Source organism: Eubalaena glacialis, chromosome 17, assembly GCF_028564815.1.
Source record: "Eubalaena glacialis isolate mEubGla1 chromosome 17, mEubGla1.1.hap2.+ XY, whole genome shotgun sequence".
Classification (NCBI taxonomy): domain Eukaryota; kingdom Metazoa; phylum Chordata; class Mammalia; order Artiodactyla; family Balaenidae; genus Eubalaena; species Eubalaena glacialis.
Window position 1 is genome coordinate 6,617,856 of NC_083732.1, and position 27,340 is coordinate 6,645,195.

Consider the following 27,340-nt stretch of genomic DNA (forward strand, 5'->3'; position numbering starts at 1 on the left):
TAACTTGCTGGGATTTTGACTGAGATTGTGTCAAATCTGTCAGGTTGGGAAAAACTGACATCTTGACAATAACAAGTCTTCCTATTCATGAACATGGACTATCTTTGCATTTATTTGTATCTTCTTTGATTTCTTTCATCAGAATCTTATAGTTTTTCTCATATAAATTTTGTACATATTTTGTTAGAGTTATACCTAAGTATTGTTTCATTTTTTTTGTGCTAATATCCGTGATATTGTGTCCTTAATCTCAAATTCCAATTGTTTATTGTTGTTATATAGGAAAGTGGTTGGCTTTTGTATGTTAACCTTGAATCCTGCAACCTTGCTATAATTGCTTATTAGTTTTAGGGTTTTTTTTTTTTTTTGGTCAATTCTTTGGGACTTTCTACATAACCATGTCACCTGTGAACAAAACCAGTTTTGTTTTTTCCTTCCCATTGCAATTATTTTTAAATGTCTATCAGACCACAGACTCTCTGAGGGCAGTTTTCATCTTACTGTCATCTCTTTTATGCTCAGAGTTTTATTTTACCATAGATTAAATTATTATGGCACTAAATAATTTAGCTAGAAATAAAATGCTTCTAAGTTAATGCTGTTTTGTCAAGTACTCTGTTACTCCATGGTTAAGTACAGAAAACTTAGGCAAACTGTGCCTCAGTGTCTTTGCATGTTAAAGAAGATGTTGTAACTGTCTTTGCTGTAAGGACCAAATAAGACTGCTCTATACATCAAGTTCTTAGGACAGTGCTTGGAACGTAGCCCTTAAGAAATAGTTTTTCAGTTGTTGTATTAGGATAAAGCTATTACTTTTGTGCACTACCACACATAACCTTCAACAACCAGCAAACTTCATCTTAGACGGACAAAGAGTAATAAATGCCAAAGAAAAAAATTGTAACGCAAAGAAGGCAGGAGTCGAGAAGGGTTAGTGGGAGGAATGTTGCAGAGCCCGTGGGTGTGGTGGAAGTTTAGGGCTGGCTGGGAAATGGGCGAACGGTAGGTTCTCAGGACTCTCGATGTGTCGGAGGTGATGGGGACTAAGTGACCGTGAGTGCGGACGAACAGCAGTGAGCTGGGTGCACCCGGCCCTTAGGCAGGGAACTGTCTGGAGAGCGGAGCAGGTGGGCGGGAGCGGAGCACGTGGGCGGGAGCGGAGCAGGTGGGCGGGAGCGGAGCAGGTGGGCGGGAGCGGCGGGAGCGGCGGAGCAGGCGCACGCCTCGCCCCGCCCCCGCCCTGTTACCATGGGGAGCGGGTCACCTGACCGAGCGCGGAGACGGAAGGCGTGGGCGGAAGGCGCGGGCGGAAGGCGGGGACGCGCGGCGCGGGCGGTTCTCAGGCGCGCACCGTCCTCGTCTCTCTGGGTCTCGGAAGTCTGAGCCAGTGACCGGCGGCAGCTGCAGTGCGTGGGTCCCTGCGGCCTTGGTGAGCAGCCCTGGGGAGAACGGGGGACGCTCACGCGGCGTTCCGGGCGCGGGCGTGGGGGCCCCGGGCCGCTGGGCGGAGGGCGTCTCGGCGCCGCCTTCCCCTCCGTGGGCTCCGCTCCGCGCCCTTCCCGGCGCCCGGCCGGGCCCGGGGCGAAAGTTTGAGCGAGCAGCGCCCTCCGAGCGCCCACGACCCTGCGGGTTTCGGGGTCCCGTCCGGGGGTGGAGGGCGAGCCTGGGGCCCGGCCGGGGGCGACGCCCGCCACCCCCAGTCGCCGTCCGCCTCGACCCTTTTTGTTCGTGTCGGGTGAGCTCCCCGGGGCCGGTGAGGGGAGAGTCGCCGGCCGCGGGCCGTCCCGGTGCCGCGTCCCCGGGCTGGGCTGAGTCGCCTTCCTCGGTGGCCGCTTCGGAACGTCGGGACGTGGACGGAGGAAGGAGGTGTTCGTTGGGCGGGCGAAGCCTTGCCTTTCGGGAGGGGGAGGGGGAGAGGTGTTCGCGGGGCGCTGGCTTCTGGAGAAGTTGGAGGAAAGGGAGAAACGCCCCCAGCAGGGTGCGCTCAGCAGGAACCCTCCCTCGAGGGTCGCGATTCTGAGCTTTCGTTTCAGGATTCGCTTGTAATGAGGGGCAGGCGGAGGCATGTGGATATGGATAAAGTTTTCCCTTTTTACCAAAATGGATTCATTTAAGCAGGGAGGCTCGTAAGGTGCCAGTTTTTAACGGGAGATTTCTAGGTTTATCTGGTCTGTGTATATTATCTGCACAGCCGTTCCCGGTTATTTTTAATATTATGTACCTTTCTTAGGAAGTACGTTTGGTTTACGAAACTCACAACATCCAGTTGTTTCAAAGAAGAAGAAACAGTTGATTAAAAAGGAAAGTTACAGGGGAACCCAGCCGCAGCCTGGTTAGCTTTATCGCCAGTATATACAAATGGTTAAATAAAATGTGTCCATTCTTTTAAGTTTTTCTCTTTGAGGTTGAGGGCAAACGGTAAAAATGTGGCTTTTTTCCATTTTCTCTGTTACCAACTTCGTTCTACAAAACTTTTGTTCTTTAAACGGTGTGTAAATATTATAGATCAGATAGTTTGTACTGCAGAGTAAAAATAAGGAAATAGAATGTCTTTTAATAGGTTCAGGAAAGAGTCCTTCTATTATAATCCACATTTAATTTTGACACCATTAATTTTTAGTTACGTTTGGTCATTATAAGAAAGGATATGAAAATCGTGACTAAAAGAGGAAGCATTTACTAACAGTTGGCGGTTGAGTGTACTATTAAGTAAACAGTTCCTTAAATTGGGCATGACTCAACTATTTTTTCTTTCCTGGTTTTGTCGGATTTAGGTACTTCTTTAGGTAGTAAATGCCATTAAGTTTCTAAAAAGAAAGATTCCCCCCCCCCCCAAAATAACAACTGTTACATCTAGTCATAGTTATATTCACATTTATTAATTTTTTCCAAGTGCTGCCAAGATTTTTTTGCACATTTATTTAGTTTTTGAGGAGGTAAGCAGTTACAGGTCTCAACATTTAAGCCAAAAAAGGGTATACAGTGTAAAGTTTCCTTCCTTCAAGGTCCTCTAGCCAACCATATTCTCTTCCTGTAGGAGCCAGCTGTTCGGCATTTCTTAGGTATCGTTCCAGGGATATTTTATACCTGTACAAACATATAAATATATTTTCCCCCCTTCTGTTGTTTTTCTCTTTTTTTCTAATTGTGGTAAAGTACACGTAAATTTTACTGTCTTAACCATTGTTAAGTGTACAGTTCAGAGATGTTAAATACACTGACGTTGGTGTGCAGCCATCACCACCGTCCATCCCCTTGAGTCTTTTCATCTTGTAACACTGAAGTCTCTGCGCATTAAACAGTAACGCCCCATTCTCTCCTCCCCCCAGCCCCCGGCAACCATCGCTGTACTTTGTGTCTTTATGAATTTGATACTGCAAGTACCTCATGTCAGTGGGATCACAGTATTTGTCTTGCTTGTGTTTGGCTTATTTCGCTTTGCATGATGTCCTCAAGGTTCATCCATGTTGTATCAATAGTACATTGCAGAGTTTCCTTCCATGTTTAAGGCAGGATAAAGTTCCATTGTGTGTGTGCGTGCGCGCATATATATGTGTTGACATTTTGTTTATCCATTCATCTGTCGATAGACACTTGGGTTGCTTCCGCGTTTGAGGTGTTGCGAATAATGCTGCTGTGAATGTAGGTATACAAATACCTCTTCAGATCCAGATTTCGATTCTTTTGGGTGTATACTCAGTAATGGAATTGCTGGATCATACAGAATTCTATTTTTAATTATGGGGGGAACTGCCATACTGTGTGTTATAGCACCTGTACCATTTTCCATTCCCGCCAACAGTGAATAAGGGTTCTAATTTCTCCACATCCTCGCCAACACTTGTTTTCCTTTTTTTGATAGTTGTCACTCTAGTGGGTGTGAGGTGGTATCTCATAGTTTTGATTTGCGTTTCCGTAATGATTAGTGATGTTGAGCATCCTTTCATGTGCTTATTGGCTGTTCCTCTATATTCTTTGGAGAAATGTTTATTCATGTTCTTTGCCGATTTTGGTTTTTTTGTTTTAGGAGTTCTCTAAATATTCTGGATATTAATTCCTTATCAGATATGATTTGCAAATATTTTCTCGCATTCAGTGGGTTGCCTTTTTACGCTATTGATAGTGTCCTTTGATGCACAAATTTTTAAAAATTTTCATTAAGTCCAATATGTATTTTTTCTTTTGTGACCTGTGCCTTTGGTGTCATATCGAAGAAACCGTTGCCAAATCCAATGTCAGGAATGTTTTGTCCTATGTTTTCTTCTAAGAGTTTTATTGTTTTAGGTCTTACCTTTAGATCCTGGATCCATTTTGAGTTAACTTTTGTATATATTGTGTTAGGTAAGGGTCCACCTTCATTCTTTTGCATGTGGATATCCAATTTTCCCAGCGCCACTTGTTGAAAAGACTGTCTTTTCCATTGAATGGTCTTGGCACCCTTGTCAAAAATCATTTGACCATGTATACGAGGGTTTATTTTAGGCTGTCTGTTCTATTCCATTGGTCTATGTTTGTCTTTATGCTAATACTATACCATTTTGATTGGTTTTTTAAATTTTTGGCTGCGCTGGGTCTTTGTTGCTGCACGTGGGCTTTCTCTAGTTGCAGCGAGCGGGGGCTACTCTTCGTTGCGGTGCGCGGGCTTCTCATTGCGGTGACTTCTCGTTGCGGAGCACGGGCTCTAGGCGTGCGGGCTTCAGTAGTTACCATTTTGAATATTCTAGCTTTATAGTAAATTTTGGAATCAGGAAATGTGAGTTCTCCAGTTTTGTTTCTAAGATTGTTTTCAATTTCAGCAGTGTTTTGTGGTTTTCATTGTACAAGTTTTTTACCTTCTTGATTAGATTCGTTAAGTAGTTTATTCTTTTTGATGCTATTGTAAATTGATTTGGTTTTGTGTTTTCCTTTTTAGATTGCTTGTTATTTACGTATAAAAATGCAACTGATTTTTGTGCATTAACTGTATCCTGTTACATTGCTGAATTTGTTTTTTAGTTTTAATGCTTTTTTGTGGAGTCTTTAAGGTTTTCTAAACCCTAAACATAAAAGGTCATATCTGAAAACAGAGATAATTTTACTTCTTTTCCAGTTTGGATGCCTTTTATTTCTTTTTCTTGCTCTGGCTAGAACTTCCAGTACTGTGTTGAAGAATAGTGTTGAAAGTGGGCATGCTTGTCTTGTTCCTGACCTTAGTGGAAAAATATTCAGTCTTTCACCCTTGAATATGATGTTTGCTGTGGGTTTTGCATATATGGCTTTTATTATGTGGCAGTTGTTTTCTTCTACTCCTATTCTGTTGTGTGTTTTTATCATAAAGCGGTGTTGAATTTTGTCAAATGCTTTTCCTACATCAATTCAGATGATCTTGTGTTTTTTTCACTTCATTTTGTTGATATGTATTACTTTGAACAATTTTCATATGTTGAACCATCTTTGTATTCCAGAAATAAATCCGATTTGTTAAAAGGTGTCTAATCCTTTTAACATGCTGTTGAATTCTGTTTGCTAGTATTTTGTTGAGGATTGCATCAATGTTCATAAGGGGGTGTTGGTCTATAGTTTTCTTTCTTGTGTCTTTGTCTGGCTTTGGTATCAGGGTAATGCTGTCCTCATAGAATGAAAGTGTCCCCTTTTCAATTTTTTTGCAAAATTTTGAGAAGGATTGGTATTCTTCTTTAAATGTTTAGTAGAGTTCACCAATGAAGCTATCAGGTTCAGGGCTTTTCCTTGTTGAGAGATTTTTGATTCTGATTCAGTCTCTTTACTAGTTATGGGTCTATTTAGATTTTCTGTTTCTTTCTGAGTTAGTCTTGATAGGTTTTGTGTTTCTAGGAATGTGTCCATTTCATCTAGTTTATCCAATTTTTTAGTGTACAGTTGTTTATAGTGCTCTCTTGTAGAGAGACTTAATGTTTTATTTTTGTAGAAACTGATAGTATTCCCACTTTTCATTTAACATGTTGAGTTTTCTCTTTTTATTTCTTAGTCCATTTAGCTAAAGGTTTGTCAATTTTGTTGATCTTTTTAAAGAACCAAATTTAGTTTTCATTGATTTTTCTTTATTTTCTCTATTCTCTATTTTATTTATCTCTGTTCTAATCTGTTACTTCCTTACTTCTGCTAGCTTTGGGTTTAGTTTGTGTTTCTTTTTCTGGTTCCTTAAGTTCCCCCTTCCTTTTAACACAAATTTGAGCATACTCTATATACTGCACTAAATAATGCTTTGTTTTTTCCAGTTAATGATAATATTTTGGACCTCGTTCACTATTTTGTGTATCTAGTACTTCCTCCTTTGTTTAAAGAATTTTGTTATTACAGTTGGTGCTTCAGTGAATAAAATTTTACATTTGTTGCTTTTTGTATGTAGGTATATTTATTTATAGACTAAAACCTGAAGTGGTATTGCTGGGTTGGAGGGTATCTGCATTTACAGTTTTGGTAGATATTGCAAACTCACTCTTTGTGGAAATTATACTACTTTACACTTTTACCAGTAATGTATGAGTGTTTCTCAAAGCCTCATTATCAGAGAGTGTTGTCCAGCTTTGGGTTTTTGCCAGTTCAGTAGGTGGGAAATGGAATCTTATGGGTAAAATGAAGTTATACTTAGAGTAGACTTCATATGACCATATTTCTCAATTGCTTATCATCATAGTCTCCTGGGATATTTATTAAAAGAATAATTCCTACGTCTTTCCATGAAATCTGTGTCAGCTTGGTAAAGTATTTTTAACTAGTGCCCAAATAATTCTGATCTGGTGGTGAGCCAAGTTTGAGAAACACTGCCATGAAGACTGTTAGGACTTTATCAAAGTGTGTTGCTTGACACCATATATGAATCATCTGGAATGCTTATGAATCCACAGTGTACTAGGAAACATGATCATTACTATTTATCATCTGGGTCCAGTGGATATTTTTTATTTTTATTTTTTATAATTTAGGTCATTTTATGAATGACTTGCAGAAGTGAAAATAAAGGCATAGGGAAACACGGTTTTACTAGAAACAGAATTTTAATAACAACTTGAACATAAGAAACCAAAAATTTTATTCTAAGTTTTTCTGGGTTTGAAGGTACATATAGCTGAAACGGGCAACATCTTTGAGTATAACTAATTGCTCATCAACTGTCATCCATACATTTGGGAGATATCCTTTTTATAAATATTGTTCCAGATTTCAGTTACATCTCTAATATATCTTAGCTTATAATTACTTTGTTTTTCTTCATGCACTTGGTTGTCAAAACACAATTTTAGATTTCATATCCATCTCTAATATTTTCTAACGTTACTGTTTGGTAATTTTTGTACTTGCGTTGTCAAAATGCAGTATTTTTGCAAACTTTCATGGTTCATGATTTTGCAGGGATGACCATCTAACTTACATTTGCAAAGAATTTTCATTTATACTTTTATAAATACCAATTAGAATAGTCAGTGCAACAGATTTTTAAAAATTTCTCTACATTGCTGTTTTCATCTGGTCACCTTTGTTTAAATACCTGCCTTCATTTGGCTACTTACAAACCAAATCAAGTAAGTTTTGCTGTATAGATATAAAAGAGGAAAGAAGATGGTAAATATCCTTTTAAACAGGATCTAGGGACTTGTTTCAAAATATTGCATGATAAAGTGCTTCCTTCGGAATGACTAACTGAAAACTCGTATTTTTTAAATTAAGTACAGGCATATTGTTTACTCATTGATCTTTAAGTTTGAGGAATTTCCATTAGGATATCTTCATCTGAAAACTCATAGTCTGAGGTTTGCTTATGATCAATTTCCTCATTATCATAAAAGTCTAGAGTACAGCCGTTTGTTTCTTTGTATTCATCTCTGATTTGTTTAATAAATGTCTTCTTCCAGTTTATTCTCTGTGCCATCATGGGTGAAAAATGAAAAATCCCACATTTTCTAGTGTGTTCAAAGAATACAGTTTAGAAAAAAGGCTACAAAGACTTTATACAAAGGCTCCAGACTTTATACATTTTTGGAAGAGGATGCAGTACTTTGGGCAACACATACTGAAGGATGACATAATGTATTCCTAGAATGAATAAGAATGATTCTACTTTTTGTTCCTATTGTCATTTTAGTTTTTTCTTTGGCGTACTTGGGAATAATGGATGAATAATGATTAAGTAATTCCTAGATAAAGTAGCAAAACTTTCAAGATATGGGAAAAATAAGTTCACTAAGATTCCATAACAGATCTTAGATTTATAAAGGAGTCCAGTTGAACCCTTGTGATATTTGTAAGGTAGAGTGATTTTACTCTATTTAAAGATTTTTTTTTCCAGTTCATCCCTCTCTCCCTTTCTTTTATCTAAGAAAGAATAAAAGTCGTGAAATAGAACTTCTGAAAAAAGAAAGTCAAAATTTTAAATTGTGTCCATTGGACGCTGATGGTATACAAAGGGTTAAAGGGCAGATTTCTGGACTCTACTCCAGACTTACTCTTTTAGTTTCTGGGGCTAGGACTCAAGAATCTGTGTTATTAACAAGATTTCCAGGTTATCCTTATGGACTTGAAGACACAATGTTTTAGGACCTTAAGAAGGTTTTTACTTTACTACCATATGGAAGTACTTTAGGTTACTTCTCTGATAGAGCATTTCAATTGTTTCCTGTGCTGTGAGGTGATATCGCACTGTGGTTTTGATTTGCATTTCCCTGATGATATTGAACACCATTTCATGTATCTGTTGACCATCTGTATGTCTTCTTTGGGAAGATGTCTGTTCAGCTCCTCTGCCCTTTTTTAAATTGGATTTTTTATTTCACTTTTTCATTGTGGAGTTATATGAGTTCTTTTTTTAGCTTGGCTGTTAACCCTTATCAGATACGTGATTTACAAATATTTTCTACCATTTCGTAGGTTGCCTTTTCAATTTATTGTTTCCTTTGCTGTACAGAACCTTTTTAGTTTGATGTAGTACCACTTGTTTATTTTTCTTCTGTTGCCTTTGCTTTTGGTGTTAAATCCAAATAGTCATCACCAAGACTAATGTCAAGTGGCTTATTGCCAATGTTTCCTTCTAGAAATTTTATGGTTTCAGGTCTTATGTTCAAGTTTTAATACATTTTGAGTTGATATTTGTGTATGCTGTGAGATAGGGGTCCGATTTCATTCTTTTCCATGTGGTTGTCCAGTTTTCCCATTTATTGAAGAGAATGTACTTTTCCCATTGTATATTTTTGACACCTTCTTCACAAATTAATTGACCATACATGCATGGGTTTGTGGGTTTGTTTTGGGGCTCTTCTCTTCTGTTGGTCTGTGTGTGTGTTTTTATGCAGTATCATACTGTTTCGATTACTATAGCTCTGTAATATAGTTCAAAGTGAAAGTGTGATGCTTCTAGCTTTGTTTTTTCCCTCAAGTTTGCTTTGATTATTTGGGGTTTTCTATGATTGCATACAAATTTTAGGGTCGTTTATTTTCTTTCTTTTAAAAATGCCATTGGAACTTTGACAGAGATTGCATTAAATCTTTAGATTACTTTGGATAGTATGGACATTTTAACAATATTAATTCTTCCAGTCCAGGAGCATGGAATATCTTTCCATTTATTTGTGTTGTCTTTCATGTCTTTCATCAATGTGCTATAGTTTCAGTGTACAGGTCTTTCACCTTATTTAAATTTATTTTTCTGATGCAATTGTAAATGGAATTGTTTTCTTAATTTCTGTTTCTGGTAGTTAATTGTTAGTGTATAGAAAGGCAACAGATTTTTGTGTATTGGTTTTGTATCTTCCAGGTTTACTGAATTTATTAGTTCTAACAGTTTTTTGGTGATTCTTTCAGCTTTTCTACATATTAGTAACATTTCACCTGCAAATACTGACAACTTTACTTATTCCTTTCTAATTTGGGTGCCTTTTCTTTCTTTTTCTTGCCTAGTTGCTCTGGCTGGGACTTCCAAGAGTATGTTGAATAAAAGTGGCAAGGTGGGCATCCTTGTCACTACATTTTTACATCCCCCACCCCCGTTTATACTTTTGATGTCACAGCTTACATCCTTTTATCTGTGTTTCCCTTAACAAATGGTTGTAGTTAGTTGTTTGTTTTTTTTTTTTAACTTTTGTCTTTTAACTTTTATTCTAGCTTTGTGATTAATCCACCACGTTTACAGCTTTAGGTTATTCTGAATTTTTTTTACATATTTATTTTTACCATTGGGATTTATACTTTATGTTTTCCTGTTACTAATTAGCACCTTTTTGTTTCAACTTAAATCTCTATAAAATTTCTTATGAGGCTGGTCTAGTGGTGAACTCTGTTAGCTTTTGCTTGTCTGAGAAACTCTTTACCTTGCCTTCAAATCTGAAGGACAACTTTTCTGAGTGGAGTATTTTTTTTTTTAAAGATTTTATTTTTGGCTGCGTTGGGTCTTCGTTGCGGTACACGGGCTTCTCCTTGCAGTGGCTTCTCTTGTTGTGGAGCATGGGCTCTAGGCATGTGGGCTTCAGTAGTTGTGGCACGTGGGCTCAGTAGTTGTGGCTCGCGAGCTCTAGAGTGCAGGCTCACTAGTTGTGGTGCGCGGGCTTAGTTGCTCCGCGGGATGTGGAACCTTCCCGGACCAGGGCTCAAACCCACGTTCCCTGCATTGGCAGGCAGATTCTTAACCAATGCGCCACCAGGGAAGTCCCCTGAGTGGAGCATTCTTGGCGGCAGTTTTTTTCTTTCAGCGCTTTGAGTTATATCATGCCACTCCCTTCTGGCCTGCAGTTTCTGCTGAAAAATCTGCTCATAGTCTCTTGGGAGTTCTCTTGTACATAACAAGTTGTTTATCTCCTGTCACTTTTTAAGATTCTCTTCTCGTCTTGATATTTTAATTATAATACGTATTGGTGTGGATATATCTTCATCTCTTTTTTGGAACTCCCTGAACTTCCTGGATCTGGATGTCTGTTTCCTTCCCAAAATTAGGGAAATTTTCAGTCATTGTTTCTTCTTTCTTATGTGAAGGAAACTTTCTTCACGTAAGTTTTTTGCCTCTTTCTCTCCTTTCCTTCAGAGAACCTTACGATGCAAATGTTGGTTAGCATGTTGTCTCATAAGTCTCTTAAGCTATCTTCATTCTTTTTTCTTTTTGCTGCTCTGATCAGATGAGTTACACTGCCCTGTCTTCTGGTTTGTTTCTTCCTTTCTTCAGGTTCATTTCTTCCTTTATTCTGCTTCGTCTAGTTTGCTGTTCAACTCCTCTATTGTGTTTTTTAGTTAAGTTATTGTATTTTTTAGCCTTATGATTTCCACTTGGTTCCTTCTTATATTTTCTTTATCTTCTGAAATTCTTACTTTGTTTATCCATTGTTCTTCTGAGCCTGGTGAGCATCTTTATGACTGTTATTTAAAACTCTTTATCAGGTAAATCACTTTCATTAAGGTCTTTTTTACTGAGCTTTTATCTTGGTCTTTCGTTTGGATCATATTCTTCTGGTTCTTCATTTTCCTTGGCTTTCTCTGTTTAGATAAAACAGCCACCTCTCCCAGTCTTAAACGACTGGCCTCATATAGATGAGCCTTCTCGTTCGACCCTGCACTAGCTCTTGGTTGTATCTCATAACCTTTCAGCTTTCCAAGCAGCCTACTTTATTGCTTTTGGCTCTCAATAGTTGAGGGTTGTCAAGGTCTGTCACTGGCCCGAAGGGGAGGATCGCGGTCAGCACCTAGATTCAGGCCGTTGGGAAGCCACACTCTCAGGCAGCAGTTTTAAAAGTATGCGAATTTACCTGTTTCAGGGGAAGATTGGGAAGTAGGCATTTCTGTCTGCTCCCTCTGCACTGAGCCCTGGTAAGACTGCCAGTTAACTGTGGCTTTGTTTGCTACAGTCCTGTTGAACTGGTGAATACAAGCCCCGCTGGCCACCAGGGCCAGGCTAGCCAGGGATGTCCCCTGTGGGCTGCAGACGTGTACACTGGCACTAGGTCCTTCCTCAGAGACGCTGGCTGCCTCGGATGGGACAGATGGAGAGTGCACAGATGGTACCTGCTGGCCCTCCCAGTTTCTGGAGAGAATTATAGCCCCTGGGTGTGTGTTTAATTACAAGCCTGCTTGCTCTTCAGGCCCCAGCTTTGAAGATAAGGTAATCGACCTCTTTTATAGGGAGTCTGGGGTGCATTTCAGTCTGCTGTCTTTACACTGTGCCCTGGAGGAGAACCTGTTAAGAACTGTTTTCTCCGTAGGCCAGCTGGTGGGGCACCAACTTGTATGGGTTCCACAGTTAGACCGTCACTGGGCCGCACCTTTGTGCAGACAGAGCCAGATGATGGCGCCGTTGTCCTCTGCACAGATGCAGTGCACTGTTGGCTTGTTGGTGGTGGAGGGGACTCAGGTAGGGTCTTCCTCGTACCTGAAGCTACCTTTGGGGTGAGCGTATCATACAGGTCCAGCCCCTTCCGTGCAGCCGTCTTGACCTCCTCCCTCTCCAGCCCAGCCGCCTGCTCCTCGTCAGTAGGAACGCTGTAGCCCTGTGGGGCCTGTGAACGTACGCCCTGCTGGCAGCCAGAGCCAGGCGGTCAAGGGCTTGTCCCCTGGGCGGCAGCTACAAAAACCGGAGCACCAGATGTGTTGCACCGTATTTTCTTTTTTTTTAAGATCAGTGGTTCTGCAGTCCTGACTTTTCATCATACCAAGAATTTTTAAAAACAACTCGGACTAAACAAGCTGACAAACATTATTTTAACTTGAACGATCACACCATTTTTAAAAGGGGAGACCAGTTGTAGTGGGTGGTTTGAGAGAAGGAATGAGGCAGTCACTCAGAAAATGATGAGTACTGCCATTTTAGGTGATATTAACTGGACTTTACTAGCATGTTTTCTACTTTGTTAATCTGAGCATTGCTGCTAGAAAGCAAATTAACTAGGTGTTCCAAAATATCACATACAGTATTTGAATTTCAGAGTTTTTTGGTCTGTGCACATATTTAAAGACTAAGGTGGTTACCCCAACATTGCCCTGAGGAGGTAGAGGGTCAGATAGAAAACTTAATACTGAGGCAGGAGAGTCAAATTTTTTTTGTCTTTAGTTCTGGAAGAACCCTGAAACTGTTCTAAGCACTGAGAAATCTCTTAGTAGTAATTGATTTGGGGGGTTATTTTCTAAAGGCCTGCACCACGGCGTGCAGAGGCGTTTAGTGAGGCATGAGATGCAAGGAGGTTGCCGGAAGCATAGAGTGGGCCAAGCCTGGGTTTAGGGGTCAGTGAAGACCACCAGTTCTTTCCAGGAATTAGACCAATGAAACAAAGTTGTTACTTTGTCAGGAATGTTGTGAGCAGACCGTTAGAGTAGATGGCAAAGGTGTTGTGCCTACTGATCTCAGGACCAGCGAGAGCCGTAAGCTCTCCCTTCTCACTGATTGCTCGTCAGCGGAAGGGAAGGCCTGCAAAGAGAATTTTGTCTTTAGTTGGTACAGTCATAGTGTTTGATAGAGTTTTAAGTGAGAGTAAAATGGGAATTCTCACACTCATGTCATGGAATTATTTTCAGAGTTCTCTTAAATCTCATTATTGATCATTCTGAAATTCCAAACATAATTGAAAGGATTTCGAGAGTAGCTTTGTGGTTCTTCAAAAAGGGCTAAGTATTTTTTTTTAAATATTAATTTATTTATTTGGTTGCACTGGGTCTTAGTTGTGGCAGGCAGGCTCCCCAGTTGCGGCTCATGGGCTCCTTAGCTGCAGCACGCGGTCTTCCCAGTTGTGGCATGTGAACTCTTAGTTGTGGCATGCATGTGGGATCTAGTTCCCCGACCAGGGATTGAATCCAGGCCCCCTGCATTGGGAGCATGGAGTCTTATCCACTGCGCCACCAGGGAAGTCCCCAGCGCTAAGTATTTTTGACACTTAGCTTTAGGTCAAAGGTTTAAATAGACTATACAAGTGAGTTAATGGAGTCCTTCAAGAAAAATAATACAAAAATTTATTATTTTCCTGGAACGCTTTTAACAGTGTTGTTCAAAGTAGTAGATTTGTTGGGAGTTCCCTGGTGGCTTAGTGGTTAGGATTCCAGGCTTTCATGGTCCTGGCCTGGATTTAATCCCTTTTCTGGGAACTGAGATACCATAAGCTGCTCGACATGGCAAAAACAAAACAAAACAAAAAAACCCAAAAAACAAACAAAAAACACAAACCCAACAAAGTAGTAGACTTGCAAGGTGAGACAATCAGAACCTTCCAATAAAAGTTTTAACCATATTTTGTTTACTGTAATTTTGATACTGTTGGCTAAAATATTTAATAAACATTTGTTTCCTGTCAGGATAAGGTATTGTGTTAGATAAATAAAAAATTAAATGTGGGCCTTGATCTCAAGTAGCAGAGTTAAACATAAACTAGCTGTAATGAAAGGCAGAGTGAAACTGCTAAACTGAGAGAAGCAAATAATGTCAGACTGAAGTCATCAAAGGTGACCTCACAGAAGTCACCTTGACTAAGATTTTGATAGAAAAGTCCTGGGAGAATATTCCAGGAAGAAGACAAAGCTTTTATAAAGATGTGGAGACACCGAAACACTTGACCTGGGTAGGAAATGGCAAATCATTTGTGGCTGGAACGTTGTAATGTTTGGGAAGAAACTGGATGAAATGAGACCAAGAAATAGTTTGAAGTAAAAACATTGAGGAATCCTTTGTATTTTAGAAGAATTGTGAGATTTAATTAAGGTCAACATACTTAAAATGAACAAACTAAATTTTTTAAAAAGTATAAGCTGGGGTGATACTTGTTATTTTTTTTTTAAATTCTGGAAAGCCCATTTCTTTTCTTGGCCTGAGTGTGTGGGTATGAGTGACCTCAGAGTTGTTGAGACAACTTCAGTTAATATTAGTTTGAAGAAAAGCTTCTATGGGGGAAAAAATTGAGAAAACCACTCTGAGTTTTGAAATGAGCCAGTCATCCAGTTCATTTTTCATGAGGAAAAATGGGATCTTGTAGGTGACCAGTGGCAGAACCAAAAATAGAAATAGCACCTGGATTACTGGTCAACATTAGTTACAGTGAATTTAAAATGATTGTGTTTATGATGTCGATAAAATGGTTGAAAGTTTAAATAAAATGTGTTTAAGGAGAAAGCTTCTAGGGAAGTGATCTTTTGAGACACAAAAGGTACTTCATTTTGTTTCCCCGGATTAATAGAGTTAAGCCATGTTTGATTGTGCTTTCTCAAGAATTTGCATTTTATTCACAAACCTAGGCTCTATTTTCCTCTTCAAAACTTTATCAGGCTACTGCTATTCAGCATTTTATTGGAGGTTCTACCCCGGGGCAATTAGGCAAGAAAAAGAAATAACATGGGCAGAGGATTTAAATAGACATTTCTCCAAAGAAGATATACAAGTAGCCAGTAGGCACATGAAAGACGCTCAGCATTATTAGTCATTAGGGAAATACAGATCAAAACTACAATGAGATGCTGCTTCACATGCACTAGGATTGCTGTAATAAAAAAAACAGACGATAGTGAGTATGTACTATGCCGTTTTATGTAAGGGCCTTGAGCCTTCACAGATTTTAGTGTATGCGGGGCGGGGGAGCGGAGCTCTTAGAACCAGTGCCCTGCAGATGCCGAGGGACAACCGCACTGGCCAAGATAGAGAGAAACTGGAACCCTCTCATGCGCTGGTGGGAATGTAAAGTGGTGCAGTCACTTCAGAAACCAGTTCAGTTCCTCAAAAAGTTAAAGAGTATGCCCATATAACCTGGCAGTTTTCCTCTTAGCTGTATACCAAGACAATGAAGCATTACATGTTTACACACAGATTTGGATATAAATGCTCATTAGCATTATTAGCAGCATTGTTCATAAGTCAGAAAGTGTAAAGCCACCCAAAATGTCATCGACTGATACTCAGAAGTGTCATATCCATACAATGGAATATTATTCAGCCATTAAAAAGGAGTGAAGTACTGGTACCTGCTACAGCATGAATGAACTTTGGAAGCATTATACTAAGTGAAGGAAACTAGACACAAAAGGCCACATGTCCTGTGATTCCAAGTTAAATGTCCAGAACAAGCAAATCGAGAGGCAGAAAGTAGATTCATACTTGCTGGGAGCTGGAGGGACGGGAGAATGGGTGGGCATGGGGTTGCTCTCTGGGGTGATGGAAATGTTATAATATTACATGATAGGGACGGTTGCACAACTCAGAATGTACTAAAAACTGTCGAATTGTATACTTTAGAAGAGTGAATTTTGTGGTATGTGAAGTGTATCAATTTTAAAAAACTGTCATTTAGCATCCAACTAGGAAACAGAAACCATATAGTAATTTGAACAGTGAAAGTTTAGTGTACAGAATTTTTAACGATACCATGATTGAAGAAACAGGGATTGGCCAGTCAGAAGTAAAGAGAACTTTAAAGCATACAGGAAGAGCACATTAAATAAGTGTCTGCTTACCCCAGGGCTGAGATAGAGTGCCCCAGGATCAGCTGTCCTCTTCCTGTGTCGGGATCTGGGCTTTGTTGGAGAGAGTGCAGCCGTCACTCAATGGACGGTGAAGTTGCTGAGATACCAAACTTACTGGATAAGTCTCCCTTTTGCGTGCTGCACCTTGGAACTCGCTGCAAGCCACAAGGAAGGGGTGCTAGGGAAAGCTACTCGTGAGGGATGCCTTGCTGGTGACACCATGCTGGGAACGTCCTCGACAGAGTATTGGGGACGGTTGGCTGCTGTGCACTGCGGGAGCTGGGTGCTTAGGCTGCTCCGAGCTGGCGCCTGGCTGCGCCTGGCTGGAGCCGTACACTGGAACTTAGAAGAAAAAAACCCTTTCTCCTGCAGTGTACCTCCAGCTTCCTCTGCTGACAGAGCTCAGCATCTTACCACTTGGCAGAAGAGCAGATAATTAGAGGGCCCATCTCCATTTTCACAGAGCAGCCAATTATGGGTGGATTTTGATGGGGAGGTAATAAATTGATATGTCAAACCCTGTACCAATTTAGAATACATTTTGTTTTGTTGGGTTTAAAGGAAGTGTTCATCTCAAAACAGCTAAACAAAATTTTGGAGTGTATATCCCTGTAATTCTTTTAGAGAATTTTGTTTTAAATTACTACAAAAAGCAATTCATGGTCACTAAAAATCATTGAACAATATAAGAATGTTTAAAATATAAAAATGTCCCTCTTATCCCTCAGTCCCTTACCATCTATTTCATTCATTTCTCTTAAAGATAGAACTATTGTTAACAGTTGGTGTATATTGTTTTTTACATATACATATTTATGTAATATGTGTATATGTATATTTTCCTAATAATAGAGGTTTTATACATAGATAACACGTATGAGCTGCTGTAGATTTTTGTTAGAAGGATGTAATAATACTTGCTCAGTTGCCAAGCCCTTGGGCAAGCTAGGTGAATCACATAATCGTTCTCTTTGACTTTCTAAACTTCAGAAATGAAGGGACTTTTACTAAGGGAAGTTTAGGATCTGTAATGGATATAATTTGATCACAGAAGGGAGGGAGAGGTAGTTTGGCAACTGTTCATCAGCCAGCAGTTTTTAGTATAGCTACACGCTCATATTTTTCCATGTGTTTTGCAAATTAAATGTCTCTTGTGTTAAACATTTATACACATTTATGTGTATGTTGCTGGCTGCATGTACTGTTTAAATTTCAATAAAATCTGAATCATGGAAATTTTTTTTTTCTTCAGGAAAATCCTGCAAAAATGTCTCTGTACCCATCTCTTGAAGACCTGAAGGTAGACAAGGTGATTCAGGTATGTTTAAGTCCTTTAAGTACTTTTTTTTTTTTCCATGTACTCTGCCATACGTTCTGGTTATAGGTGAAGTGAAGCAAGAAACTTAAATAGTAGATGTATTTGTCTGTTTTTACACTTTATAAACTTTTCAATTTTTTCTAAAGTTTTTCTAACTAAAAAGTTAGAAAAGCTAGAGATTCTTCATTTCATTGGATTAATGGGTACAGGTTATTATTTCTTTGAAACGGGACTTAAACTCTTCAAAGATAGCCTGGTTTTATAACTAAGATTTAAATACATTTTTAAGTTGGTAAAATATACTCCAACTTCTTAGACGTTCATTGTCTTGTTTAAAATTCGTACGTTGTTCTTTTGGGTTTTCAGGTATGACCAGTCTTTAACATAATTGTCTTCTCTGAAGTTAAAAATCATAGAAATAAGGAGGTACATGCTGCTTTAGGAAGAGTAGTAGTGTAAATGCACAATGAAAGTGCAGTGATTTGTTTCTTTTTAAATGTAAGCAGCAGACAGTTTACTTGTTCCTGCTCTAAGTGACTGTATTAGTACAGTTTTTCTAATTTCATTAAGTCAGAAATTTTTGTATTCCTTTATGTAAATATTAGCTTTGAAGATAGATGCTTCTGCTTAAGAAGAAAGTTTGTGATTGGGACCAATTCTTGCTGTTTTGTAAATTTTTATTTTTCTTTTTAACTAGAGATAATTGTATTTAATGAACCCATCGTGTTTCCAGTTTACTTTCAACTTGTTCTCAGTCAGAATTTTTTCAGCTGTTATTTGTTCTTCTAATTTGACAAGATAAATTGAACTCCCTGTTATACTTCTTTATTCCTAAAATCTTTTTGATATGATAAATGTGATGAAATTCATTCATTTTGAGTTGTTTAGTACTTCAAAGCTTCTTCCCCTAAAGATCATTTTACTTGAGGTCTTGACCTCAGTTTACTCTAAATGAGATTTACTTCTTAACAATTATTTAATGAGCATAAAACGTTTATTAGAAACTTGTGAGAAGAATACAAGACCACAAGTGTTTTTTAGGCAAAATGTTGGCCCTTTTAGGGTGAAAAAAAAAACCCCAGCAAAAATAGTAACAAATGTGTAGCTGAAATTGTTAGCCGTGTAGCAGTGATTGGATAAAAATGGGGGGGAGATCATGAGCACATGTTATCCATCATAGCTCCCCTATGGATGGGTGGTTTGTAAAATCTCTGACATCTGTTCAGCTGCAAAGGCTTTGATGCCGGACCGTTTTAAGTGGACTGTTCAGTCATCTGAAATCTCTTTTTTTTTCTTTGGTATTTTGTCATTGTTTTTCTCATGGTTTTTATTTCCACAAAGTTCATCTGAACAGGCACTTTCTTTTTAAAAAGCTTTTATTTGAAATATTTACCCTTCAAGAATAACAGTTAAGCCATTAATATGATATCAGAGCACTAAGTGATAGGATTTGCAGATGGGTCTGAGAAAATGACTAATTTCCTTTACGTCCTTTTTTGTTAGTTTTTATGGAATTGAACTTACAATTAACTGTAGTAGACTTTGAGCAGAGGTTTTTTATTTTGAAAGCAGCAGAAAGAGAAGGAAACAGTTGATACTGGCAAATGTTGGATTGGAAAATAAAGAGAGCTACAATCTACATCAGGCTGACCTCTTTAAGGAGAAGCAAATTATATGGGTATTTCCATTAGAGGACTTTTTATGTCCTGAGCAGAAAGCTAGCTGCCTGGAGATGTAACAGCAAGTAAGGAGGGGGACACACGGTTTTTAAATTCTCACTGGATTTAAAAAGATTCCTAACCCAGCCACTACAGTCTGGGGCTGTTTTTGTCTTATTTTTTTCTTCATTTTCTATGGTAGGTGATACTTGGGTTTCTGTTTTTGAGATGCCTCTGTAAAGGTAGTATTCATTTTCTCATCTTCTGGCCTTTTATACCACAGCAAAACTAAATTGCAGCAGTGAACTGGCGGTTCGTGTTTTGTAAACTGTTTTGCAGTAACCATCGGGCTTGTGGCTTTCAGTGTCATACGTGTCAGTGTCATTGTGTTCAGTGTCCCTGAACCTCCCTGTCTGCTCTGAGTCTTTAACAGGAGACTGTGGTTGCCACACCTGTGCAAACAAGCTGGTCAGAAGCCGTGATTTCATGCATTTCCTGTCACAGTGAGCAGAGATTGACACGGGTGGCTGCACGAGCGTGGTGGCTCCACATGCTTTCTGTAATGGCAGAAACAACACGCCCTGGCATAACTGTGCGCTCCGTGGGACACCCCCTGCCTCCAGACACCATCCCCCTCCCACCCTTTTTTTTTAAAATAGTTTGAGATTTCAAGTATGTGTGAAATGATGTGCTACATTTAATGGCTTATAGTCCTTAAGCCCTTATTGTACCATCTTTCTTTTGTTTTTACTACAGAATATATAGTAAGTAAATATATAACTTTGCTTGCAGAGAGCTTTTTATATATGTTCTTACTTCAGTATTCCTTGGATGAGAACAATAGCAGTGAATGAAAGAACAGAATATAATAGATCAGTGTAAACAAGGATCAACTTTTTAAAATCAGTAAAGTCTATTTTTTCAGAGCAGTTTTTAGGTTCACAGCAAAATTGAATGGAAGGTAGTTTCCATGCCAGTGACCCCTCCCTATGCACCTCCCCCCGACTCCACCTACACAGCACAGACAGTACCCGCCTTCCCCACTGCCAGCTTCCTCACCGGAACGGTGTATTTGTTACAGTGGATTAACCTGCCCTGACACAGTATTGCCACCCCAAGTCCAGAGTTACACTTGACGTTCACTCTTGAGGTTGTTCACTCTGTTGGTTTGGACAGATGTGTGGTGACATATGGCCACTATTGTAGTGTCATGTAGAATATTTTCACTGCCCTCACAGTCCTCTGTGCTCTGTCCATTCCCCCCTCCTTTTCCAGAAGGTCCTGTAGTTGGAATCGTACAGTTTGGAGCCTTTTCAGATGTCTTTTGCTCAGTGATGTGCATTTAAGATTCCTCCATGTCTTCTCATGGCAAGCTCATTTCTTTTTAGCGCTGAACAGTATTTTTTTCCTCAGAGATTAGCCAGGAAGCAATCCACTGGCCACTAGCTCCTTTTAGCTGATAGTTGGTGAAAGAATTTTCATAATTCAGCATACTTTGAGTCTGTGGATATATTTAAAATTATAAAGATTTTCATGCTGCGTTTTATTTCAGTTTAGATTGTGACAAATTATGAAACAGTAAATATTAAAGAATGACTCAATAGCAAGCATATCAGAACATTTACAATCCAGAGAGTGAAGGACCTTCAGTGGTTTTGTAGACTTTCCTTATTTAATTAAGCTTCCATCTCTCCAAGCATCTTTGGGACTACTCTTAGCATTAATTTCAGTGCTAGGTTGATATGTAGGTATAAACTTCGTTACTTAATCGACATATTTCTGACTAAGTAAAAAATGATATTAGAGATGGATCTTACAACTTACTGCCAACCAATGACATGTGTCTATTTTAGAAAGTCACATGTATCTGTAAAGGAAAAAGGAGTTCCTTCAGTGGAATACTTAAAACGACACAGGCTGCAAAGGCAGCCCTGGGAGGAGGAGTTCCTGGCGTGCCTGCGCATGAGTCGTACTGATAAGTGTACGCACTGTCAAAGTTTCCGCAAGTTTGACAGTTATAAATTACATTACTTTACCGTCATTTTTATGTCAGTGATACAGTGTGTGTTTTGCATACTTTGTAATATTTATGTATTTAGTATAACATAACCCCTTCTCATACTTGCTAAAATGTAGATAAAGATTATTTCAGTGGGATATGCTAAAATGGCAAAATAAATATAAGTAACTTAATAAATATTTAAATTTTTAGGTGTTTTTCTGATATAGACTTTTATATAAATACGGTTAAGCTTTTTTCATATGTAAATAAGATACTTAGACTAATTAGCAAAAGGATAATGAAAATGTAATATGTGTAACCTTCGTTTTATAATGCATTTAGAAAATATTAATTTGCAGTAGCACTGTGAAATATTGATTATATGTAGAATGGTGCTAAGTCAAGTTTTATATGATAGTGTTAAATATAGTATGAAATACATTTTTGATTTGTGGATTTTCTTTGAAAAATATATTGCTGAAAGTGTTTGAAATTAAAATTTCTTGAATAAAACTAAAGTGTTTTAGTTTCTTTTTGGAATTAGTGGATTTAACTTATAAATTATATAAGGAGTTTAAGTATCTGTATAGCATTGTTGTTAGAATTTTCTTCTTTTCTTTTTCAGGCTCAAACTGCCTTTTCTGCAAACCCTGCCAACCCAGCAATTCTGTCTGAAGCTTCTGCTCCCATCTCTCAAGATGGAAGTAGGTTTATACTTTGGGGTCATTCTCCTTGAACAGAGATACTTGTTAAGCCTTCTTTTGCTGAAATAGGGAATCCAAGTTTTTTTTTTTTTTTTTTTTAACATACACGGCATGAAATGGTGGCTAAAGCTCTAATAGTAAGAAGAAAAAAAATGTTCATTTCAAAAAATAACCCTTTAATCAAGAAAGTGAACTGTGAATATGAAGGTGTGTTTTATGACTTAATGAAAATTAAGTTAAATGGAACTCGCTGGCTGAACTGTCCTCTGTCTTTGCAGGGCTCGGGGGTTGGTAGAGTTGAAATTTCCAACCACCTCCTTTTGAGGGAACTTCCCAAATCCTGGAATCTCTCCCCGGGTTCCATATCCTTCTTCCTGGTCCCTTTTCCTTCTAAGTTTATAGGGATTCAGGACAGAACCCTTAAATAACATGACTTAAGATACAAAAGGAGTGTTAAATGGGTTTTTAGGGCCTGTCATCTTATAACATTGTTTCTTTTAGAAAATTCATTTTAAGTCACAAAGCATGTCAAAAAGAGCTTTTGGAAGTAGTACCTGACTTTACTACTCAGTTAAATACTGTTAGTATTTAAATGTACTGTTTCCAAGATTTCATTGGTATGTGGTTAACATTCTTAAAATGATATGACACTAAATAAATTTACAAGCTTTCAGTTTGTTGTTTTGTAGTTCAGAAGAATCATTTCATAGCTGTGTTTACTGAATGAATTTAAAAAGTAGCTGACTAGACAGTGTACATTTTGGTCAGTTGTTCTTAAGTGGAGAATCAGTGGTATGTTTACAAAATTCCTAATCAAATAGGTTTAAGAAAAAGGAAAGGCAAGGCAATTTGGAAAAATTATTTCTACTCTTGAGTATTGTGAAATCTGAGGTTTCAGTTCAAATGTCTTATTTTACTTTCATCTGTAACTTTTTCTGTATTTTCCATTTCTAATTGTCATTACAGAGAGAGTGGGATTTTCCAAATTGCTAATTTAAATCCATCTTAGATTTTATAAGTTAAATGTAATTTTTTAACACAAGTAAAAGTCCATAATAACAACAGTTTTTGAATATTCTACCAATGTTTTTTCTTTATTCATTTATTCGTTTATATTAGATCTCTATCCTAAACTGTATCCGGAGCTCTCTCAGTACATGGGCCTGAGTTTAAATGAAGAAGAAATACGTGCAAATATGGCCATGGTCCCTGGAGCACCAAGTCAGGGGGTATGTATAGTGTGATTTTGAATTATATAAAATCATACTTTACACATAGATATAAGCTAACTCGTCTTTGTGGCTGACTCACAGATTTATAACTTTAGCGTTGACCTCAGGAATTTTAGATTGCCTTCTGGATATCACTTTTTACGTAGTCTTTGTGCTATGACCACTTTTCTAATTTATTAGGAGTTAAAGATTCAGATGCCTCTGACTGGTCCATTCTCCTTCATCTTCTGCATTCAGTCAGTTAAAGACCTAGTGATTCTGTTTCTACTGTGTTTCTTCTATTCTTGTAATCCATTCCAGTCCTGGTATAACCCTATTCAGGGTTTCTGTACTTGTAACCTAGATTATTATAGTAGTCTCTGACTTTTCCTCTAGTAACTTCTTATATCAAACAGTACTAGGCTGCTGCTAGACTCATCATTCTGAGATATAGGTCTGTCATATCTTCTTTTTGCTCATAATCTTCTAACATTAAGACTAAAGCTCCTTGTAATTAGACACCAAATTCTCGGCTTAAATATAGTGTATCTCAGTCTTTTGGTAAGATTATTGCGATAAGACCATAGTACTTTATAGCACTTGTCATAGGCAAATGCTTAACTTCATGAAGGATGGCGTCCATGTCTGTGTTCTTGCCATGACCCCAGTGCTTAACACAGTACCTGGCTTTTATTTATTCACCAAATATTTATTAAAAACTTACTTACATCAGTCAGGACAGTTGGGACAATACAAACCACACTAGATTTTTCAACAGAGATAACTTAAGAAATCAGACAGGTTGAAGAATTTAAAAAAGCAAAAGTGGAACACAGATGTAATTGCAGAAAGTAGCTGCTTCTCCTAGGCCTGGGGCTACACAGGGTGGAGGTTGGACTTATCAGAGCTGACAAGCATGGTGGAAGAGCCCCGTGACCTGGGCCTCGGACCTCGGAGCGGGGGACCCTGGCTGTGGGTACTGGTGCCTCTGAGGGGTTGTACCAGGGAGGCTGGTCCTGGGAGTGTCAGTAAAATCTGGAGAATGGAATCAACTGCTGTCAGCAGCGTTAAGGGCGGCTAGACCCAGGCAGTGCTGCCAGGAGCAGGGGCAGGCAGGAGGGACGAGACGCTTGCCCTCTTGCGCGTGTGCTGTGGGTGCTAACCAGAAACCCCTGACGGAGGAGTATCATTTGCACGGTCAGGCCCCAGCCTCACCAGCTAGGGTGGGTTTGGAGCTGACAGTAGCTTATACCTGGTGCTGCCCGCTCCTCTGACCATTCACTATATCCACACACTTCCTTATAGTTTCCCCTTAAAAGATGCAGTTCTTCCTAAGATTGAGGTTCAGCAAATATTTTCTATTAAGGGAACCATGGTAAGTATTTTAGGCTTTGCTAGCCACATATGTCAGTACAGACAGAGAACTCGAAGGCCTTCAGGCAGAAGTGAACTTGGCAGACCTGAGAGACAAGGCCTAGGTGATGGGCAGACAAGGCAGAACATGGTAGCAGATGGCATTGGAGGGGTAGTCAGGGCCAGGTGGTCTGCAGCCTCGTAGACCATGGTAAGGGATTGGGCTCTGAGTTGTGGGAGTGACATAATCTGATTTATTTAAAAAAGGTTTCTGTGCTTGCTGTGTGGCGAGTGAATAGAGGGCAAGATGGAAGCAGGGAGACTATCTGGAAGGTTATTGTAGCTGCCCTTGGCAGGAGGGGGCAGAGGTCACGTGGTGTTGATCATGCGGTCTTAGTAAGAACCACTAAGCAAGTGCTGAACAAAACTTGCTGGAAAGAATGAAGATTTCTTTTCCAGAAGTAAAGCTGCTCCTTGTTTTGTCGTGTATTCCAGCTAAACTAAATAATTCATTTGCTTATTAAGTTTTTCGTTTTCTATCCTGTACCTAATTTTCCTGTGCTCTTATAGCTGTAATCATTGACTTTTTGTAATTCTTCAAAAGTTATATTTTCTGGTATTGTGTTCTAATTTGTAGTACAGCTCTGTGTGTGTGTTACTCCGATAGACCATCAACTTTAGAATATGGTATCATAATTATCATGAATTCTGAATGAAAAAATTTGCAGTCTGTGGTATGTGTGTAACTGAGGTTCCTCTTTCCCTATCATTGCTGCTCTGAGCATCACAATTATTAGGTAGATCAGAGCTTTTTATGACAGATTCCAATTAAGAAGCCTTGGGAATAAATAAGCTCTTCCCTCCCTGTCTCTGGTCGAGGAAAGGGTCCACTTAAAACAATAAACCGATTTTGGTCAAGAAAACTTGAAAAAAATGAGGAACTTGAAACAATGGTACCTGACAGAGTCCCTAGTATAGCTATTCTAGGGCAGTTTGGTGTGTCTAATACAGTTGGTTAATCCATAGATGTTTATCATTGGGGACGAGAAATACCATTTGACTGTCTTGTGTGTGTCAGCACTCGTATAACATGCACTTTTAATCCTCACAGTGGAGCTGTGAGGTAAGAAGTTTTTCCCTTTTATAGAAACTCTGAAAGCGTAAGTAGATTGTTGAAGATGAGGCCATATGAAAGAACCCTCTGGAAAATGCTGAGTGAATTTCAAAAGTATGATATGGCCTTTATAACGTTCAAGGATAATATATTTGAGTTGAAGACAAGCCAAAGTACACATGAAATAAATGCCAGTGAATGCATGAGGCAGCAGACAGAGAGAGTCTCTTGGAGACATATATGTGGGAATAAGTTACCTTAAGAATTAGTTTAAAAAAAAAAAAAAAAGGTCATTTTTGCAAAAAATCAAATTTTATCTGAAGGAAATAATTTTCAGATTATATTTTGGGAAACCACAACTGAATATATTCAAGTAAATTATCATTTTAGATTTTTTCAGGGAGAATGTTTCTAAATATTGACAGGTTGTGTATGTTTCTGTCAGCAGTTGGTAGCAAGAGCTTCCAGTATGAACTATATGGTGGCTCCTGTAACTGGTAATGATACTGGAATCCGCAGAGCAGAAATTAAGCAAGGGATTCGGGAAGTCATTTTGTGTAAGGATCAAGATGGAAAAATTGGGCTCAGGCTTAAATCCATAGATAATGTAAGTATTTTTTACTATTTATTTGAATTTGTCTAAATAGTTAAGTGATCAACGTTAGAATAATTTAAAATGTAGATGCTTTAATTAATTTTAATGGTGCTCTGTGATCGAGAATATTTTAAATCTGACTTTCCACTTGGAGGTGCCGCCCTGTTCTGAAGAGGCAGAGTTGGGACTTCCAGCCATTACCTTGAATGAAATTTTTTTTCTTTTTTGAGTCCTTTTCTTGGAATAAAGTTTACTAGTCTGCATGTAAACATAACATAGTTTATACAAGTAGAATTCTGGCATTGAAATAGGGCAACACATGTGGAAGTTAAGGGAAGACTGACCAGTGAGAATCAGTGGTCTTATGATGTGTGTTTTTAAACTAAATGAAGATCATATAACTTGTTGTAATGTGGTTTTACAGGTTTGTTATTTCCATCCTTCAGTTTGGGTTTAATGAGGCATTTTCTAGGCAACAGTGACTTTCAAAAGTACTTTAGAGTTACTTTTGCCTCTCACCTTACCAGATTGAAGAAATTAAACCCGGTTACTCTGAGGAAGCATTTAGGAATGTTGAGGATGTGTGCTGAGTCTTTACCCCGATTTGTGGGTTTATGCATTATTTATTGGATTCCTTTTCAGTCTTCGGTCTTGTTAGCTCAGTGTGACCACCTTTGCACATAGAAAAGGATGGTGTGGCCCATGGTGGAAGGTGGCTGAGGGCATTGTGTCTGTCTTTGCACACTCGTGGCTTGTGCAAGACACATGAGCGTGCTGCTCTGGGAAGCTCGGACTTCTCTGCTCCCCCTTCCTGTTCGGTGAATAGAGTACAATGCTGCCCCTTCCTCTGTCCTAAAGAAGGAGACCACACTCGTCACAGCCCGTCCCCCATAGCACTTATCCTTGCAGTGGGTTTGTCCACTTGGCTGAAGCTCGTTGGTCCAGCCACTTTGCTGGGTGCCG

The 27,340-nt window shown here is 38.9% G+C and overlaps 1 protein-coding gene across 2 annotated transcripts in view; it reads left to right on the plus strand.

Moving 5' to 3' along the window:
• Positions 1-1,278: 1,278 nt before the first annotated feature.
• Positions 1,279-27,340, plus strand: part of SDCBP (syndecan binding protein) — a 32,229-nt gene continuing 6,167 nt past the window's right edge. Inside the window, exons 1-5 of one of the 2 annotated variants that reach the window (XM_061171811.1) lie at positions 1,279-1,429; positions 17,675-17,740; positions 22,026-22,104; positions 23,224-23,333; positions 26,228-26,389. In XM_061171811.1, the coding sequence (XP_061027794.1) occupies positions 17,690-17,740; positions 22,026-22,104; positions 23,224-23,333; positions 26,228-26,389 (402 nt within the window). In that variant the 5' untranslated portion in view covers positions 1,279-1,429; positions 17,675-17,689. The remainder of the gene's footprint in view (positions 1,430-17,674; positions 17,741-22,025; positions 22,105-23,223; positions 23,334-26,227; positions 26,390-27,340) is intronic. The other variant, XM_061171812.1, reaches the window with a different exon arrangement.